At 41.3% G+C, this 19,820-nt stretch overlaps 1 protein-coding gene across 1 annotated transcript in view; it reads right to left on the bottom strand.

Annotated features, from left to right (window-relative positions):
* Positions 1 to 8,595: 8,595 nt before the first annotated feature.
* LOC133617263 (zinc finger protein Aiolos-like) overlaps positions 8,596 to 19,820 on the bottom strand; it is a 48,305-nt gene continuing 37,080 nt past the window's right edge. The window contains exon 8 of the mRNA XM_061977149.2: positions 8,596 to 9,503. Coding sequence (XP_061833133.1) covers positions 8,902 to 9,503 — 602 coding nt within the window. The 3' untranslated portion in view covers positions 8,596 to 8,901. The remainder of the gene's footprint in view (positions 9,504 to 19,820) is intronic.

The raw sequence follows: 19,820 nt of genomic DNA, 5'->3' as shown, positions 1-19,820 counted from the left end.
TCAGCTGCTACAGCAATGACATTATATGCCATTTGTGTCATAAAACTTGAATACTAATACACAACTCATCTCTTCACTCCACAAAGTGAATCAGTGTGTGCTAAAATGATGTTACTATATATATATATATACAGTGGAACCCGTTAATGTCGACACCTCTCGGCTGGTTGACGTAAGCAGTTGTCGACATAAACAACTAACCAGTGCTTGTGCATTTATTTCTGACTTAACCCGCAGACAAAAATAAAAAGGGTGATCAAATATTTTTTGGTTTTTCCTTCATGTGTGCATATTTTCCATTTAGATTATTGTGTTTTCCTTATGGCTGTCCAGCGCTTTATTCCATGCGATTATTCACCAAATATGGTCGCATTATTTATGAACAGTACAGGCCAAAAAGTTTGGACGCACCTTCTCATTCAATCTTTATTTTCATGACTATTTACATTGTAGATTGTCACTGAAGCCATCAAAATTATGACACCTGTGAAGTGAAAACCATTTCTTTGAAGCTCATCGAGAGAATGCCAGGAGTGTGCAGAGCAATAATCAAAGCAAAGTGTGGCTATTTTGAAGAAACTAGAATATAAAACATGTTTTCAGTTACTTCACCTTTTTGTGTTAAGTACATAACTCCACATGTGTTCATTCATAGTTTTGATGCCTTCAGTGACAATCTACAATGTAAATAGTCATGAAAATAAAGATTGAATGAGAAGGTGTGTCCAAACTTTTTGGCCTGTACTAGGTCGCACCCCCGGCCAAACTATGAAAAAAACTGCCACTTATAGTCCGAAAAATACGGTACATCGGTGCAAAGATGAGTGAGGAGATTTTCACTCAGACACGTGCAGAGTCTCACTTGTAAGAATGACAAATAATACAACCTTTTTATTTATGTGAAACATTTTTTTTATACTTTTTAAAATCAAATTTGAGTTTAATTTTACGGATGATTTGCACTAAAAATAGCTCATGGGAAATAAATGGTTAAATAATTATTTTTTTGCATTGCACATAATCAAATTTTATTTCCCAGTTGATTTTGGGTACGCACATGTAATTGTAATTGAACATAATCAAAACAAAAACTTGCAACTCTCCCTGGTACACCTGCGACCTCTGTTTCAACCCAGTATGTCTGACTCATTTCTTACTAGAAAATTGCCATTTTATTCTTCGGGGGCAGAGCAGGAATGGGTTAGGGACATAGTCCGTAGCAGGCCTGGGCAATTATTTTGACTCGTGGGGCAAATTTAGAGAAAAAAAATGTGTCTCGGGGCCGGTATTTCTATTTTTAGGACCACTAATACAAAACTTCACAATAATGTCTGATTGAAAGCTAAACGTTATGACAGACCGCCTTGAAAAACTTAATGAAATTTAATTTTTTTTTACTGAATGACACACCCAGAATGTACATGAAAATGAAGAATGTGGGATTGACAATATTAACTATGAACAATAAAACACTGAATATTGACAACATATGAACGTCACACCCCCTCTCGATCGACATATTTTACAATCAAGCATAACGCAACAAAAATGCAACAAAAACAGCAAAATATGAACGCGAGGGGTCAAAAATAAACCCACCTACAATCTGATGTATCACTAAGCTTTAGAACTTTGTTGTAAAAATCCTGCTTTGGAAATAATTTGTACCCCTTTCAGACATTGCATTTAGTTCCCATTAAAACATTCACATGTTGCACAATGAGATGTAAGCAGGGGATCATGTGTACATTCCTGCAACTTCCTGTTTGTAAAAAAATATATATTTGTATTAGTATTTATTTAATATACTAACAGCATTTCATGATTAATATTTATAAATTAAGATTCCTAATAAATGACACTAGAATAAGCACACATTTGATTGGTAAATCATAGTGTAACGACCTGGAATGACACTTTATGTGTGGTGTTGGAGTTGTCCGACTTTTTGTATGGCTGTAAACGCATCACTGGCTAAGTGCCATATGTGCATGTGTTGGCGCAATTGAGAAAGAGCGAGCGGCTGCTGTTGATATAACAAAGTTGGTTTTGGTCTGGTTTGTACTGCAGAAAATGACCAGTTTTGCTAGATATCATTGTTTTTACTAATGTTTGGTGATGTGTTTATGGCCGACAATGATGAACAATGATGACGAAAACTGTTTTCTCTGTCGTGTCCGTGTGTCGAAAATTGTTATGCGCTTATTTTTTTATTTGATTTTGTGCGTGGCATAGATTTGCCGTGCACAGAGGACGCTTGAGCAGTGTGCAATTGCACAGGCGCGCACCTTAGAGGGAACATTGCCCGCCACCGATGTTGAGCAATATAAATCTGTCCTAATCAAATAAAGTTGATATGGTAGCAAGGGCGATTCCATCTTAATGACTGTTGTTGTCCTGGCAAAGGTCTCACTTCTTTTGGCACCGCAATCGAATGACACCATCTTTTGAATACTTCGGATCCTGCACCAGGCTCTCAGCTTACTAACCTGACTCCCGCCAGATCCTTGTTCGCTGAGCTCCACACAAGAATTTGGGCTCGAGGGCAATGAAAACTCCTTCGAGATAGCAAAAAATAATATGAACCAATCAGGATCGCCGGGCGGGATTTCATAGATGTGACGTAGTGCCGAAGCGACTGTATGATTCAAACGCTGACATTGATTCTGCTATTGCCACTGTTTTGTCGGATCTATCAATCTGCTGACATTGCTGCGTTGTTTCGGTAAAAGTTCTCTAACGTTTCGCTCTGTCGTTATCCGATATGTCGGCTGTTCTGTTTTGGATTTCGATGTGAGTGGTTGAAGTTGTCATGATCCGTGGTTCGGATCATGTTTTGTTATGTTCTGTTAGTTTTGGACTCCATAGATCCTGTTTTTTGTGCTCCCTTGTTTGTTTTAGTTACCATGGTTACTTATTATTTCCACCTGTCTCTGATTAGTGTTCGAGCACTAATCAGAGGCATTATTTAAGCCAGCCTTTGCCGGGCAGTGGTCATTGTTCGCTTCATGCCTAGTCCACATAAGATTTGTTTGGTTCATGCTACAGTCAACGTAAGTTTTCCTTGTCCATAGTTTATGCTAAGTTTTAGTTTAGCTCCAAGTGCGATCAGCGCCTTGTGCCTTCGCCTTGTTTTCCGTTTTTTTGTACCTCTTTGAGTTTTGATAATGAAATCATGTTCTTACCTGCACGCCTTGTCCGGAGTTGTCCGTCTGCCTTCCTGGGAGAACGACCCCGCAGTAACAGAAGTAGCACGTCATTCAAGATAACGGACAAGTGGTTTATCCAATCACAACCTACTCAGTGGCCTCGTGGTTAGAGTGTCCGCCCTGAGATCGGTAGGTTGTGAGTTCAAACCCCGGCCGAGTCATACCAAAGACTATAAACATGGGACCCATTACCTCCCTGCTTGGCACTCAGCATCAAGGGTTGGAATTGGGGGTTAAATCACCAAAAATTATTCCCGGGCGCGGCCACTGATGCTGCTCACTGCTCCCCTCACCTCCCAGGGGGTGATCAAGGGTGATGGGACAAATGCAGGGAATAATTTCGCCACACCTAGTGTGTGTGAGACAATCATTGGTACTTTAACTTTAACTTTAACCAATTTTTTTTTTTTTTTACAAGGCCCCGCCTTCTGAAATACATCTCCTACTGAGAAATACCAGATCCTTGTGTGGAGCTCAGCAAACTACAAAGATCTGGCGAGAGTCAGGTTACAGTTTACAGCAGATCTGACCAATGTAAATCTGTGAGCATGAACTGATGAGATGCGTAAAGCAGAGGCAAGAACCTGAGACTAATGTTCCCTCTAATTTTTAATGTTTGTGAGCAAACGCACAAACTCCCTGAGCATTCAGTGGAGCACATGTGAGCAACATCAGACGTGCACACTGTGGCCACACCAGCGTCACACCTGTCCCAAACCTGACATCAAAACAATTTAAATGTTTTATTAAAATTATTTTCTGATATAAGTGATTTTGCCCCCTTACAATGACAATAACAAATTAAAGCTGCAAGCAGCGATGGACGGGACCGACTTTGACGGCACATATAATCCAAACCGGAGCAGTAATTAAAACTCTTTGGTCAACTTTTAATCAGAAAGGTTCAATCGCTCTCCTGTGCTAGTTTGAAGCCGACACGACAAACGCGCTCAGAGGAGATAATGTTTGAAAAAAGGTGACCGGTTTTTACAAAACTTTTGTTTTGAAGGGGGAATTGCAAACTTCTTGTTGATTTTTGCTGGGGGTTGTCAGTATATGAAATGTAGGTCTAAGTGAGACCTACATAGACGTTTTTGTTTCATGTCTCTAAGACATTCCTACTGGAAGTTACAGGCAGTTTTGTCTGAGTTTTCTTCCTAGGAGCAGTTGTGTCTGTGATTTTTTCCGAGGGGGCGCTAGAGCGCAATTTTGAGTTTTCGGGTTGGGTGTTTTTTATTAGATCGCAATTTTTGCCAGTCCTGATGTGTGTGTCCAGTTTGGTGAGTTTTGAAGCATGTTAAGGGGGTCAAATTACAGCTCAAAGATTTTGACTAAACTTTTGTTTTGAAGGGGGAATTGCCAACTTCCTGTTGATTTTTGCTGAAGGATGTCAATGTATCAAATCTAGGTCTAAGTCAGACCTACATAGAGGTTTTTGTTTCATGTCTTGCCAGTCCTGATGTGTGTGTCCAGTTTGGTGAGTTTTGAAGTATGTTAAGGGGGTCAAATTACAGCTCAAAGAGGCAAAAGTGACTGATTTTACTAAACTTTTGTTTTGAAGGGGGAATTGCCAACTTCCTGTTGGTTTTTGCTGAAGGATGCCAATGTATCAAATCTAGGTCTAAGTCAGACCTACATAGAGGTTTTTGTTTCATGTCACTGCGACATTCCTACCGGAAGTTACAAGCAGTTTTGTCTGTGTTTTTTCCTAGGAGGCGCTAGAGCGCAATTTTGAGTTTTGGGGTTTGGTTTTTTATTAGATGGCAATTTTCGCCAGTCCTGATGTGTGTGTCAAATATGGAGAGTTTTGAAGCATGTTAAGGGGGTCAAATTACAGCTCAAAGAGGCGGCCAGTATAATAATAATAAAACGTTACAATTAAAATAGGGTCCCTAAAAACATGTTTTTCATGACCTATGTGCTAGTATTGAATGTCTGGCTGCGGGTCCTGCCTTTAAAAGAAATGTTCCCCCTTTCAGAGTTTACATTTAGTTCCTGTAACTTTCTGTCTGTAAGTTGTAAGTTTTTTATTAGCATTTATGAAATCTAGTGACAACATTTCATGAATAATATCCTCAGATTAACATGCTTAATAAATGGCAGTAAAATAAGCACACATCTGATTGAGCAGTCAGGGTGTTACAACCTGGCATTTACACATTGTGTGGCGTTGGGGTTGTCTGACTTTTTGTGTGGCCATAAACGCAGCACTGGCTAAGTGCCATGAGTGCGTGTGTTGGTGCAGGTGAGACAGAGCAAGCGGTTTCCGTTGATATGACGGATGACAAAGTTGGTTTAAGCCTGGTTTGTATGGCAGAAAATGACCAGTTTTTCTAGATAAAAGTTTCTTTACTCATGTTTTTGGTGTGGTTTTTGCTCAATAAAGTGATTGATGGAATTCCTGTCCGTAAAGTGTCTCGACAGACGATAATTGAACCGTGTTGACAAAGATTGTTTTATTCATCGGGGCCACTCTTGTTGTCACCTGTCACTCACAGAGTTGCATTGCAAAATCATACAGAATAAATTGTAATGTGTTTATTTCGTTTAGAGCTCAGGGGCCGTATTTATCAAGCGTCTTAGAGTGCCATTTTACTCTTAAGTCCTGAGAATTTGCGAAATTTAGTCCTACTCTCAAACTTAAGAATAAAAGCTATTTATCAACTTTCTTAAGTCTAAGAATCACTCCTACTCTCCACGATATTTAAGAGACCTTCAGAGGTGTCCTAAGTGGTTAGGAGTTGCCAGCGGGGGATGGCACTGAGGCGAGAGAGACGTGCGCGAACGTTCAGGGAGCGGAAGGATGTCCTGGCTTTGTTTGATGACGAGCAGCTGATCAAACGGTATGGTTTAGACCAGGGGTCGGCAACCTTTACCAGTTAAAGAGCCATTTTGACCAGTTTCACAAATTAAAGAAAACAATGGGAGCCACAAAAATCTTTTGAAATTTAAAATGAAATAACACTTGCTGTCACGTACAACAACCACACAGGTTACACTGACGGTGGCTGTATAAAAAACTTTAACACTCTTACTTATAATGCACCACACTGTGAACCCACACCAAACAAGAATGACAAACACATTTCGGGAGAACATCTGACCCGTAACACAACATAAACACAACAGAACAAATACCCAGAATCCCATGCAGCCCTAAGTCTTCCGGGCTACATTATACACCCCGCTACCAAACCCCGCCCACTTCAACCGATGCACAGAGCAGGGTGGGGGCGGGGTTTGGTGGTCGCAGGGGTGTATAATGTAGCCCGGAAGAGTCAGGGCTGCATGGGATTCTGGGTATTTGTTCTGTTGTGTTTATGTTGTGTTAAGGTGCGGATGTTCTCCCGAAATGTGTTTGTCATTCTTGTTTGGTTTTGGTTCAAAGTGTGGCGCATTATTAGTAAGAGTGTTAAAGTTGTTTTATATAGCCACCGTCAGTGTAACCTGTGTGGCTGTTGACCAAGTATGCATTGCTGTCACTTACGTGTGCAAGCAGAAGATGCATAAAACAAGAGGCTGGACTGTCACGCTGTTAATACAAATTGAAAAGGGTGCTAAATGCTGTACCATCATGGCACGCGCTTATTATTATTGTAAGGGTGAAAATCGGTGAATATTAATCCGGGTAGTTTTTAGCGAGAGGCACTGAAATCCGTAAGTCTCCCGGGAAAATCGGGGGGGCCGGCAAGTATGCAGCTGATCCGCATCAGAGTGATCAAAGAGCCACATGCGGCTCCGGAGCCGCGGGTTGCCGACCCCTGGTTTAGACAGAGCGGGTATTATTTTTGTTGCAGATTTAATAAGTGGCGTCATCTCATCAGCAACATCACGCAGCAGAGCTTTCACAGCAGAACTAAAGGTCATCACAATGCTTCAATATCACGCCACTGGGAAAATAAATGGGAAGAAAAGGAAACATTTATTTTTGATTCATTGCCAATATTGTTTGTTTTGTATTATTTTGTAGTTTATTGTCAAAATATACACTCCCATTGTCCACTTAAATATTTCTAAGATATTTCTTTATTCTTAGACAAGGGATTCCCTTCCGTGATTGGTCATTTCTATGGACACAGAAATGACGTCGCCTAAAATTCCGTTTACGGCACATAGTAATGTCGTAATTCAGCTCTTGATAACTAACTTTTAAGTGCAGCTTTCAGCGAATAATTTCTTTACTCATAAGTCAACTCTTAGCAGACTTCTTAGGAGTAATTCTAAGACGCTTGATAAATACGGCCCCTGATGGGATTTTTTATTTTCTGCGCGGCATTAAAGGCCTACTGAAACCCACTACTACCGACCACGCAGTCTGGTAGTTTATATATCAATGATGAAATCTTAACATTGCAACACATGCCAATACGGCCGGGTTAGCTTACTAAAGTGCAATTTTAAATTTTGCGCGAAATATCCTGCTGAAAACGTCTCGGTATGATGACGCCGGCACGTGGCGTCACGGATTGTAGAGGACATTTTGGGACAGCATGGTGGCCAGCTATTAAGTCGTCTGTTTTCATCGCAAAATTCCACAGTATTCTGGACATCTGTGTTGGTGAATCTTTTGCAATTTGTTCAATGAACAATGGAGACAGCAAAGAAGAAAGCTGTAGGTGGGAAGCGGTGTATTGCGGGCGGCTGCAGCAACACAAACACAGCCGGTGTTTCATTGTTTACATTCCCGAAAGATGACAGTCAAGCTTTACCATCGGCCTGTGGCAAACTGGGACAACAGAGACTCTTACCAGGAGGATGCGCAGACGCGGTACCGTGAGTACGCTTCCAACCATTTGATCGCTTGCCCGTACGTGCGTGCCGCTATGTGCATGTCACGTACGTAACTTTGGGGACTTTGGGGAAATATATGTGCTGTATGAACTTTGGGGAGGTGAACGGTACTTTGGGCTGTGGGATTGAGTGTGTTGTGCAGGTGTTTGAGTTGTATTGGCGGGTTATATGGACGGGAGGGGGGAGGTGTTTGTTATGCGGGATTAATTTGTGGCATATTAAATATAAGCCTGGTTGTGTTGTGGCTAATAGAGTATATATGTCTTGTGTTTATTTACTGTTTTAGTCATTCCCAGCTGAATATCAGGTCCCACCCGCCTCTCACAGCATCTTCCCTATCTGAATCGCTCCCACTGCCCTCTAGTCCTTCACTCTCACTTTCCTCATCCACAAATCTTTCATCCTCGCTCAAATTAATGGGGAAATCGTCGCTTTCTCGGTCCGAATCGCTCTCGCTGCTGGTGGCCATGATTGTAAACAATGTGCAGATGTGAGGAGCTCCACAACCTGTGACGTCACACGCATATCGTCTGCTACTTCCGGTACAGGCAAGGCTTTTTTATCAGCGACCAAAAGTTGCGAATTTTATCCTCGATGTTCTCTACTAAATCCTTTCAGCAAAAATATGGCAATATCGCGAAATGATCAAGTATGACACATAGAATGGACCTGCTATCCCCGTTTAAATAAGAAAATCGCATTTCAGTAGGCCTTTAATTTGCTGTGCGCAGAGGACGCGTGAGCAGTGCGCAATTGCGCAGGCGCGCACCTTAAGAGGGAACGTTGGACGTCACTGTTGTCGACACAAGCGGGTTCCACTGTATATTCACTGTGTGCCTAACGGGGTCATGTTTCTTGTTCAAATGACAGTAACTGCGTGTGTGTGAACTTGTGAGGGTAACTACTTCATGTCCAGCCGATGCTCCCCGCGGACTATGTGCGACGAGAACTCATATCGGTCCCGGCTGCGATGGCCGCACACGTTGCACTCGAACGGGTCTCGGAAGCCGTGGCACCCCATGTGGATTGTGAACATGACGTAGTCGAGAAAGATCACCTTGCAGTGACTGCAGGGGAACACGGCCCCGGGGAACGCTCCGGCCTCTCCGTCGGACCGCGCGACCTGCAGGGCTTCCTGGGAGGAATAGTGGACGGGCTGGGAGGGTGAGACCCCGTTCTGATGGTTGAGCCCCCCCAGTAGGTGCCCTAAGCTGTACATGACGGGCTGGGAGACCTGTGACCCGTCAGCGTGGAAGGCATCCATGCCAAGGGCTTGCTGGGGGGTGTGAGGGTGACCCGGCAGCTGCATGATCATCCTGTGGCCGTTCCTCAGGCTCATTGGACTCAGGGCGGGGTACTGCCTCTGGGGATAAGCCGGATCGCCGTCTGGGCCGGGATGCAATATTGGCCGCTGGCGGTGGGCGTCGGGCGTCGTCGAGCTAAACGGGAGCTCCTCGGGTTGGTCCTTGTTAAAGCTCAAGTCCAGACAGACGCCGTTATCACCTAGACCAGCGCCACAAAAACACATCTCAATTCTCTTAAAAAGACAAACAGATCCTTGGGTCAATGGGGAGAATAAACAGTGTCAGGACCGCGAGAAGAGAACACAACCAGGTTTCCAGGTGAGAAGATTTCAAACATGGAAGAATCCCACGGAAGTGTTGGTGCTGGGAGGCGAGTGACAGACAAAGCGTAGCCAAGAAGGAAAGGACTCAGACTTCGAATGCAGCTGCAGCACACACAGATGCACCTGCTCACGTTTCTCTCTCTGCGGTTACGTCGCTCGTGTTATTTGTCAGCCCGACAACCACGTAGGAGCATCCTCACTTCAGGCCTAATTGTGAAACTATAACAATGCAAGAAAGCAGAGTGCGCAACTGAAATGTGTGTGTGTGTGTATGTGTGTGAGAGTGTGTGAATGTGTGTGTGTGTGTGTGTATAAACATATGGGTAAGCATTTTACAAGAAAGCCCTTTACTGAAATTGAGATACAGCGGTGCCTTCTTTTCACAATTCCTTTCAATAGGTCAGACAGAAAAAAACAAAGCCATTTTTGCCATGAAAAATACCATAAATCAAATGAATCAGTTCTAGACACCCACACAATTTATAGATAATGATTAGAGTTTTACCAAACTGACTAATTTTTTAGATCAAACCCCAGCTGAGTCATACCAAAGACTAAAAATGGGACCCATTACCTCCCTGCTTGGCACTCAGCATCAAGGGTTGGAATTGGGGGTTGAATCACCAAAAATGATTCCCGGGCGCAGCCACCACTGCTGCTCACTGCTCCCCTCACCTCCCAGGGGGTTGAGGGTGATGGGTCAAATGCAGAGGATAATCTCACCACACCTAGTGTGTGTGTGTGACAATCATCGGTACTTTAACTTTAATTTGTTACTCACAATGTAGCAACTGAGACGAATTGGACGAACAAAAAATTAGGGCCGGGTATCTTTGACATTTGCACCATGTGGTCCCGATTCTTGGTACCCGACAATCGATATCGATTGTGAGCACAGTTTTTTTTTTTTTACTTTTGTGTGTGTTCAATAAATGTTAATTGTGTAAAAATACAATTTCAAAAATGTTTTTTTAAACATTTAACACTAAAATGTACTGTCCAGTGGCAGTGACAGTATGTTGTTTTCTTACACTACTAAGTTTCATTTGCAAGTATTATATAATAGACTTTACATGCAGTTACAATTTCAAAATGTTAGAACAGGGGTCCTCAAATTTTTTGACTCGGGGTCGCATTGGGTTAAAGAAATTAGGCCGGCGGCCGAGCTGTTTACATATATATATATATATATATATATATATATATATATATATATATATATATATATATATATATATATATATACACAAACCCCGTTTCCATATGAGTTGGGAAATTGTGTTAGATGTAAATATAAACGAAATACAATGATTTGTGAATCATTTTCAACCCATATTCAGTTGAATATGTTACAAAGACAACATATTTGATGTTCAAACTGAAAATTTTTTTTTTTTTGCAAATAATCATTAACTTTAGAATTTGATGCCAGCAACACGTGACAAAGAAGTTGGGAAAGGTGACAATAAATACTGATAAAGTTGAGGAATGCTCATCAGACACTTATTTCGAACATCCCACAGGTGAACAGGCAAATTGGTAACAGGTGGGTGCCATGATTGGGTATAAAAATAGATTCCATGAAATGCTCAGTCATTCACAAACAAGGATGGGGCGAGGGTCACCACTTTGTCAACAAATGCGTGAGCAAATTGTTGAACAGCTTAAGAAAAACCTTTCTCAACCAGCTATTGCAAGGAATTTAGGGATTTCACCATCTACGGTCCGTAATATCATCAAAGGGTTCGGAGAATCTGGAGAAATCACTGCACGCAAGCAGCTAAGCCCGTGACCTTCGATCCCTCAGGCTGTACTGCATCAACAAGCGACATCAGTGTGTAAAGGATATCACCACTTGGGCTCAGGAACACTTCAGAAACCCACTGTCAGTAACTACAGTTGGTCGCTACATCTGTAAGTGCAAGTAAAAACTCTCCTATGCAAGGCGAAAACCGTTTATCAACAACACCCAGAAACGCCGTCGGCTTCGCTGGGCCTGAGCACATCTAAGATGGACTGATACAAAGTGGAAAAGTGTTCTGTGGCCTGACGAGTCCGCATTTCAAATTGTTTTTGGAAACTGTGGACGTCATGTCCTTCGGACCAAAGAGGAAAAGAACCATCCGGATTGTTATAGGCGCAAAGTTGAAAAGCCAGCATCTGTGATGGTATGGGGGTGTATTAGTGCCCAAGACATGGGTAACTTACACATCTGTGAAGGCGCCATTAATGCTGAAAGGTACATACAGGTTTTGGAGCAACATATGTTGCCATCCAAGCAACGTTACCCTGCTTATTTCAGCAAGACAATGCCAAGCCACGTGTTACATCAACGTGGCTTCATAGTAAAAGAGTGCGGGTACTAGACTGGCCTGCCTGTAATCCAGACCAGTCTCCCATTGAAAATGTGTGGCGCATTATGAAACCTAAAATACTACAACGGAGACCCCCGGACTGTTGAACAACTTAAGCTGTACATCAAGCAAGAATGGGAAAGAATTCCACCTGAGAAGCTTAATAAATGTGTCTCCTCAGTTCCCAAACGTTTACGGAGTGTTGTTAAAAGGAAAAGCCATGTAACACAGTGGTGAACATGCCCTTTCCCAACTACTTTGGCACGTGTTGCAGCCATGAAATTTTAAGTTAATTATTATTTGCAAAAAAAATGAATAAAGTTTATGAGTTTGAACATCAAATATCTTGTCTTTGTAGTGCATTAAACTGAATATGGGTTGAAAAGGATTTGCAAATCATTGTATTCCGTTTTTATTTACATCTAACACAATTTCCCAACTCATATGGAAACGGGGTTTGTATATTAGGGATGTCCGATAATATCGGACTGCCGATATTATCGGCCGATAAATGCTTTAAAATGTAATATCGGAAATTATCAGTATCTGTTTCAAGAATTAAAATTGATGACTTTTTAAAACGCAGCTGTGTACTCGGACGTAGGGAGAAGTACAGAGCGCCAATAAACCCTAAAGGCACTTCCTTTGCGTGCCGGCCCAGTCGCATAATATCTACAGCTTTTCACACACACAAGTGAATGCAAGGCATACTTGGTCAACAGCCATACAGGTCACACTAAGGGTGGCCGTATAAACAACTTTAACACTGTTACAAATATGCGCCACACTGTGAACCCACACCAAACAAGAATGACAAACACATTTCGGGAGAACATCCGCACCGTAACACAACATAAACACAACAGAACAAATACCCAGAACCCCTTGCAGCACTAACTCTTCCGGGATGCTACAATATACACCCGCCGCTACCCGTCTCTGTCTTCATTAATGTGCAATATATATGCTGATTACCAAAATGCCCACAATACTGGGAGGAGAAGATGCAAATATAATTATTCAGCATGCGCAATGTGATTTAACGACACCCACCACCGTTTTGCCAGCGCTATTTTGCGTTTTATTTCGCACTTGTGGGAAGGACGTGCAAACAGACAGTTCCACACACGGCTGCGGGGTCAGTGCTGGCGCTGCAGCTAAGAATGAGGTTATGAGCACGCTGTGAAAGTAAACGTCAAGAACTCAGCCAACACGCCTCGTCTGCATTATTTATAATTAGACAGACAACACATATACAGTGTGATTTTGTTTTGTTTACAAGGAAAGAAAAACAAAAGTTAAAAAAGGGAGATCATGTCATATATGTTGTGTATATACTGTATGTATGTGCTGCGGTTGCTTTTAGAACGTTGCGACAGCTGCCGTAAAGGAGGTGCGTTGCTAGCCTGGTTGGTCGTAAAAGTGTTCATCATGTGTTTGTACCCTGCTCAAATCTCTCAGTAAAGTTATTCATTGGATTATACCTTTTTGTTTTGAACTTTATTACTCCTTGGAGCGCTTTTTCCAGTCCATTGTTTTTCCTGCTTTCCCTATCTGCGCCTAATGACTGAGCTACGTGACGTAATTTCTTGTGATGTCTCAAGGGGCATTTCTGGTCGGGACGGGATTCGTTCCCAGGGATTCGAATAAAGAACCAACTCTTTTCTTTACCGAGGACTCGGTTCTTTTCTTATCGAACAACCGGGAAAACCGGTTTCGAGTATCATCCCTACGTGTAACAAAAGTATTGAAATATGGCACCGTTTGATTACCCTTGGAATTTGGTCGATAGTCGATACCTATAAAAGTACAGAATTTGGTACTCATCTTGAATGAAAAGTGAGGCAGTGCTGTATTGCGTTCATGCTTTATTCAATTAGAATAAAAGCATCCAGTGTCACACCACGGTGAGGGATGTCTTGTCTTGGTTTTTTCTGTCTTGTGATTTGCATGTTTTAGTTTGAAAAGTAACTCTCCTCTCGTTTCAGGTCACTTGCCCTTCCTTTTGTGTCATCAGTCTGACGTCATCCCTGTTCCCTGATTGTTTCCACCTGTTCCCTATTACCCTCATGTGTCTTATAAGCCCACTCCTCCCATTGTTCTGTGCCAGATTGTCTCGTTTTTTCGTGCTCTCTAGCATCCATGCCCATGTCCATGTCCATGCCTTGCCTCGTCTTTTGCTTATGTTCCTTGATCCTCAATCCCTTCTTGCCATTTTGAGTTTTCCTTTCTTCCTCCTCAGCAGAGTGATTTTTTGTTATTTAGTTTATTCAGCCGAAGTGGTGAATTATCAGTTATTTTTCATTTCTTTCCTCAAATTTTTGAGTGACAATTTTTGTTATACTTTATTAGATTAGATAGTGTAGAATTTTTCATAGCTGTTGTTTCTTCCTCCTGTTGGAGCGTTTTTTTTTGTTAATACATTTTATAGCATATACGGCGCCAATTATAGTTCGTCTTTGTTTTTGTGTTTTCCTCCGTTCGGAGTGATTTTCGGTTGTTCCTATTTTTTGGAACCTTTTTCGCCAATTAGTTTTTTGGTTAAATAGATATATTAATTCCTTGACTTTGGAGGTGAAAGGAAGCTGTCAAAATAGAGCCTGTCAACGTTCCCTACTCTGCATCTGAGTCCTATCCTTTTTACCAAGCCTGACATCCAGTGTGAGTTAGTGTTCTTACTCATTTGTTGTATGCATACATACATTCATCCAGGGTACCCACCTATGACACAGCTGATGCTGACAATGGCAGGCCGCAGAGACCACTCTGTAAATTCACGGAGGCCAGCGACAGACTGACAAGCAAGAAGCTCAGACAGTAAACTATGAAATCTCCTCTTTATGGACAAAAAAAACACCAGTCGGTTGCACGTACCGGAGTTGAAAAGGCAATACGGTGAAAGGATAAAATTGTCCAAAAAGTAAGATCCACGTAGGATGTAGGAGGATTCTCGTCCAATCTTCAATTACTCGACTACGACGTGCATTGCACACTGTACTTTTGTCCATATAGAGGAGCTAAGAGCATATAAGCACAAATATTGCATACTTTTCAAAGAGTGCAGTAGCAGAAGAGGGTAAAAATAAAAAAAATAAAAAATCCACTTTTTTTAAAGGGGTCATATGCTACATTTTCATATTGGATCCCACTGAGGCTTTATATATTTATGTGAATAAATAGTTACATATGCTGTTACATATACTGTAATATTGTACATGGTAATTGGGATTTGTTATATATTGTATATATTATATAAAAATATAATATAATAATATAATATATCGGTATGAGATCGCGACTTGTCCAGGGTGTACCCCGCCCTCAGCCCGAGTGCAGCTGAGATAGGCTCCAGCACCCCCCCCGCGACCCCAAAAAGGGACAAGCGGTAGAAAATGGATGGATGGATAATATAATAATATAATATATCGGTATGCGGTGGCGACTTGTCCAGGGTGTACACCGCCTTCCGCCCGAATGCAGCTGAGATAGGCTGCAGTACCCCCAGCAACTCCAAAAGGGACAAGCGGTAGAAAATAGATGGATGGATGAATATATCGGTAACACTTTAGTATGGGGAACATATTATAAGTAACAAAGACTTAATTAAGAGTTATTTGGACACTAGGGGAACATATTCTAAGTAACAAAGACTTAATTTAGAGTTATTTGGTTAGGGTTAGGTTTTGGGTTTGGGTTAGGGTTAGAGGGTTAGGGTTGGGGTTGTACTGGTTGTATAATAAGGCCAGGCAGAATAAGGCATTAATAAGTACTTAATAATGACTAATTAAGAGCCAATATGCATACTTGCCAACCTTGAGACCTCCGATTTCGGGAGGTGTGGGGGAGGGGGGAGGGGGGGGGGCATGATCGGGGTGAGGCGGGGGCGTGGTTGGGAGCGTGGCTAAGAGGGGAGGAGTATATTTACAGCTAGAATTCACCAAGTCAAGTATTTCATATAAATATACATTATATATATATATATATATATATATATATATATATATATATATATATATATATATATATATATATACAGTATATATATATATATATATATATATATATATATATATATATATAGTAAAATAAATATATATATATATATATATAGCTAGAATTCACTGAAAGTGAAGTATTTTCTTATATGTATATATATATATATATATATATATATCAAGAGGGACAGAGACAGCGCACAGTGCATGTGGATCACATGTTACCATGGTGAGAAAACATGGAGAGACTGGAATGTGATAGAGTGATCTTTGTTTGTCTGTTGCCATTGCTGGTGAATGTTGGCTATAGCGTACTGGGGTTACTTTTTGGTTGGCCAACGATTTACGTGGTGTTGCGCACCTGACGTCAAATGTGTGAGTCTGTTCTGAAGTCTACAGTAAAGAGACGTACTTCATCCCCTCGCCTGTTTATTGCCTCCAACTCAATATATTACAACAACATTGCTCCACGCGGATCCTCCAGGTCCGCATGGAGCTGGAGGGGGCGTGGCCTCCAGGTCCGCCTGAATTTCAGGAGATTTTCGGGAGAAAATGTGTCCCGGGAGGTTTTCGGGAGAGGCGCTGAATTTTGGGAGTCTCCCGGAAAATCCGGGAGGGTTGGCAAGTATGCCAATATGTTACTAATTTGCATGTTAATAAGCAACTAATTAATGGTGAATATGTTCCCCATACTTAAATGTTACCGATATATCAGTATATATTATATTCTGTATATATGATATGTAAATATTACATATATGTTATATTTTATTTTGCTACTGTTACATTTTTAGTCTACTTTATACCTGCATTATCCTTTCCGTCCTTACCCTTTCTATCCTTTGTAACTGAGCTACTGTGAGGAACAATTTCCCTTGTGGATCAATAAAGTTTGTCTAAGTCTAAGTCTAAGTCTAAAACCCTAATAAAATATCAAGATTGAGTACGAGGTAAATCTGCATGCTTCTCCTTAGAGCTTAGATTGGTTTTGTGCTAATGGTTATCAGCAAACAGTAAATATGATATTGGATATAATTGGATTCATTTTGGAGAACTGTGCTTTGTTACTGTAAGGTAGGTCTTTAAGGCCCCGGAAAACCACAAATCGTCCCATTGCTGCCTTTTGACTGTTTAGATACCAAATTATTCTTACAGGTGTCCTATAGATACAATTTGAAATATTTTTCCTCTTTGGTCCAGAGGACACGACGTCCACAGTTTCCAAAAACAATGTGAAATGTGGACTCGTCAGACCACAGAACACTTTTCCACTTTGCATCAGTCCATCTTAGATGAGCTCAGGCCCAGCGAAGCCGACGGCGTTTCTGGGTGTTGTTGATAAATGGCTTTTGGCTTTGCATAGTAGGGTTTTAACTTTCACTTACAGACCAACTGTAGTTACTGACAGTGGTTTTCTGAAACATTCTAACCTTATTTATTAGCTGATACCGATACAATATCAGCATGAATCATATTAATATTTTGTAGTGTGGAAGTTATAAAATGGTAGATTAAGTGAAATTAGTCAAACAGAACAATGGTAGGAATGACAAACACTAACCTATTTATTATTAACTCTCTGCAATGGACTTTTGCTGTCTTAAAAAGAGAACACAATCCTTATGTAAGACAAGAACAGATATGTTTTTCTCTTTTTTTATACATTTTAAATATTAAATAAATGTGATCAAAAGTCCAATTACAATGGAGCCTGCCTATAAAGCCCTTAAAATCGTCCAAACACCTCCCTCAAGGTTAAGTAAGTACATGCTGTAAATAAATATGTAATGTCATCACAGCGTTAGCTTTTTTTCCAACAACATCACTGATTAATGCTCACCGCAGAATTTTTGAGAGCCAACAAACATACGAAAACCTCACTTACTGTACAATGTCTGCTGTCATTAGTACAGAATCTTGTTATATTCCTGTTTTATATGAAGAATGACACATAATCCTCACGAAGAAAAGGGGGGTGAAACCAAGCGTCTTTTTAGGTTGTTCTTGCCATTCCCGGATCTAAATTGGCTGCCAAAGTGTACCAAATTGTCAGATTATAGTCCTCGTCCTTCTACTATCAAGGTGAGAGGAATTATTATTTATGATCTTGAATAAACTCTCATGAGGACCGGGCTCAGCAGTCGATCATGTCAACATAGCCGCACAAGCTAGTGATTACAGCCTGCATTAACACTTATAATAACAATATCACTAATACACGATTAATACTCAAGTCACAAAATGTAAATGGAGTATTGTTGGCGGCTATTCATTGGGTTTTATCACTGGCTCCATTGTAAGCGGACTTTTATTTATGTTTATTTATGAATTAGAATTTGGGAACCGAAAATATTTGAGAAGCAAAGAATAAAGGACACTTATTATGTACGTCTAGCTTGTGTGCTATTATGTGCTTAGCTGTTGTGCAGCTGCTAGCTATGAGTAGCCTATAGGCCTACCATGTTTAACTTTTGTAAATGCCTTGACGAGAATGCATGAAAAGTCCAACCTTATCAGAGATTTCATATATACCGTGTTTTTCGGACTATAAGGCGCACTTAATATCTTTTCATTTTCTCAAAAATCAACAGAGCACCTTATAACCCGGTGCGCCTAATGTACGGCATAATTCTGGTTGTGCTTACCGACCTCGAAGCAATTTTATTTGGTGCATGGTGTAATGATGGGCAGCACGGTGGTACAGGGGTTAGTGCATGTGCCTCACAATACGAAGGTCCTGAGTAGTCCTGAGTTCAATCCCGGGCTCGGAATCTTTCTGTGTGGAGTTTGCATGTTCTCCCCGTGACTGTGTGGGTTCCCTCCGGGTACTCCGGCTTCCTCCCACCTCCAAAGACATGCACCTGGGGATAAGTTGATTGGCAACACTAAATTGGCCCTAGTGTGTGAATGTTGTTTGTCTATCTGTGTTGGCCCTGTGATGAGGTGGCGACTTGTCCAGGGTGTACCCCGCCTTCCGCCCGAATGCAGCTGAGATAGGCTCCAGCACCCACCGCGACCCCAAAAAGGGACAAGCGGTAGAAAATGGTTGGATGGATGGATGGTGTAATGATATGTGTAACCAGTAGATGGCAGTCATACATAAGAGATATGTGTAGGCTGCAATATAATGGCAGTAAACAACACCAAAATTTAAAATGTTCCATTGAGAATACAGAACATTACACACGGCGCTCAAAAATCGTCAAAATGTTTTTAGTACCACTTCGGTAAGCTGTGAAGCCGTACTACTTGATGGTTTGTCGGCGCATTAAACATACGAGTATTATTATGGTGTGTGTGTAAGGACCGCAAAATGCACCTATTAGCAGACATATTATCTGGTGTTTTGTTTCGCATTATGCACAACCAACATTTCTTACCTTCTGGTACCTGCTGATCTGTATTTGGGATCTGCATAAGACCTGAAAATGTAATTGTAGTCCGTGCCGACACTGTAGTCATAAGCTTCTTCTTTTTCTCTTCCTTCTTATATGGCATTCATCTTCCGCTGTTGCCATTTCTGATATAAGGTAGCGTAAAGTTCTTACTTATATCTGTCAGTAGACTAGCTATCAAAGCGCTAAAAACTGTAGTAGGTTTACATAATTCACCAACGGAACTTTGGTCATTAGAGGGTTCCGGTCGGACGTTTTTTCACGGGACACATTTCCAACGTTGATGTTGCCATAAAAGTGCTAAAACATACCGGTATAGTGAGTTCACATTATTCACCCAAGGAACTTTAGTTATTCGAAAGTTCCGGTCGGACGTTTTTTCACGGGACACATTTCCGGCGTTGTTATTGCACTAGTGAGCCACGGATGAGGAGATGCTGCTCCGTTAT

Source organism: Nerophis lumbriciformis, linkage group LG16 (assembly GCF_033978685.3).
Source record: "Nerophis lumbriciformis linkage group LG16, RoL_Nlum_v2.1, whole genome shotgun sequence".
Lineage (NCBI taxonomy): Eukaryota > Metazoa > Chordata > Actinopteri > Syngnathiformes > Syngnathidae > Nerophis > Nerophis lumbriciformis.
Note: the sequence above shows the minus strand (reverse complement) of the source record. Positions and strands in the feature narration are given on the sequence as shown.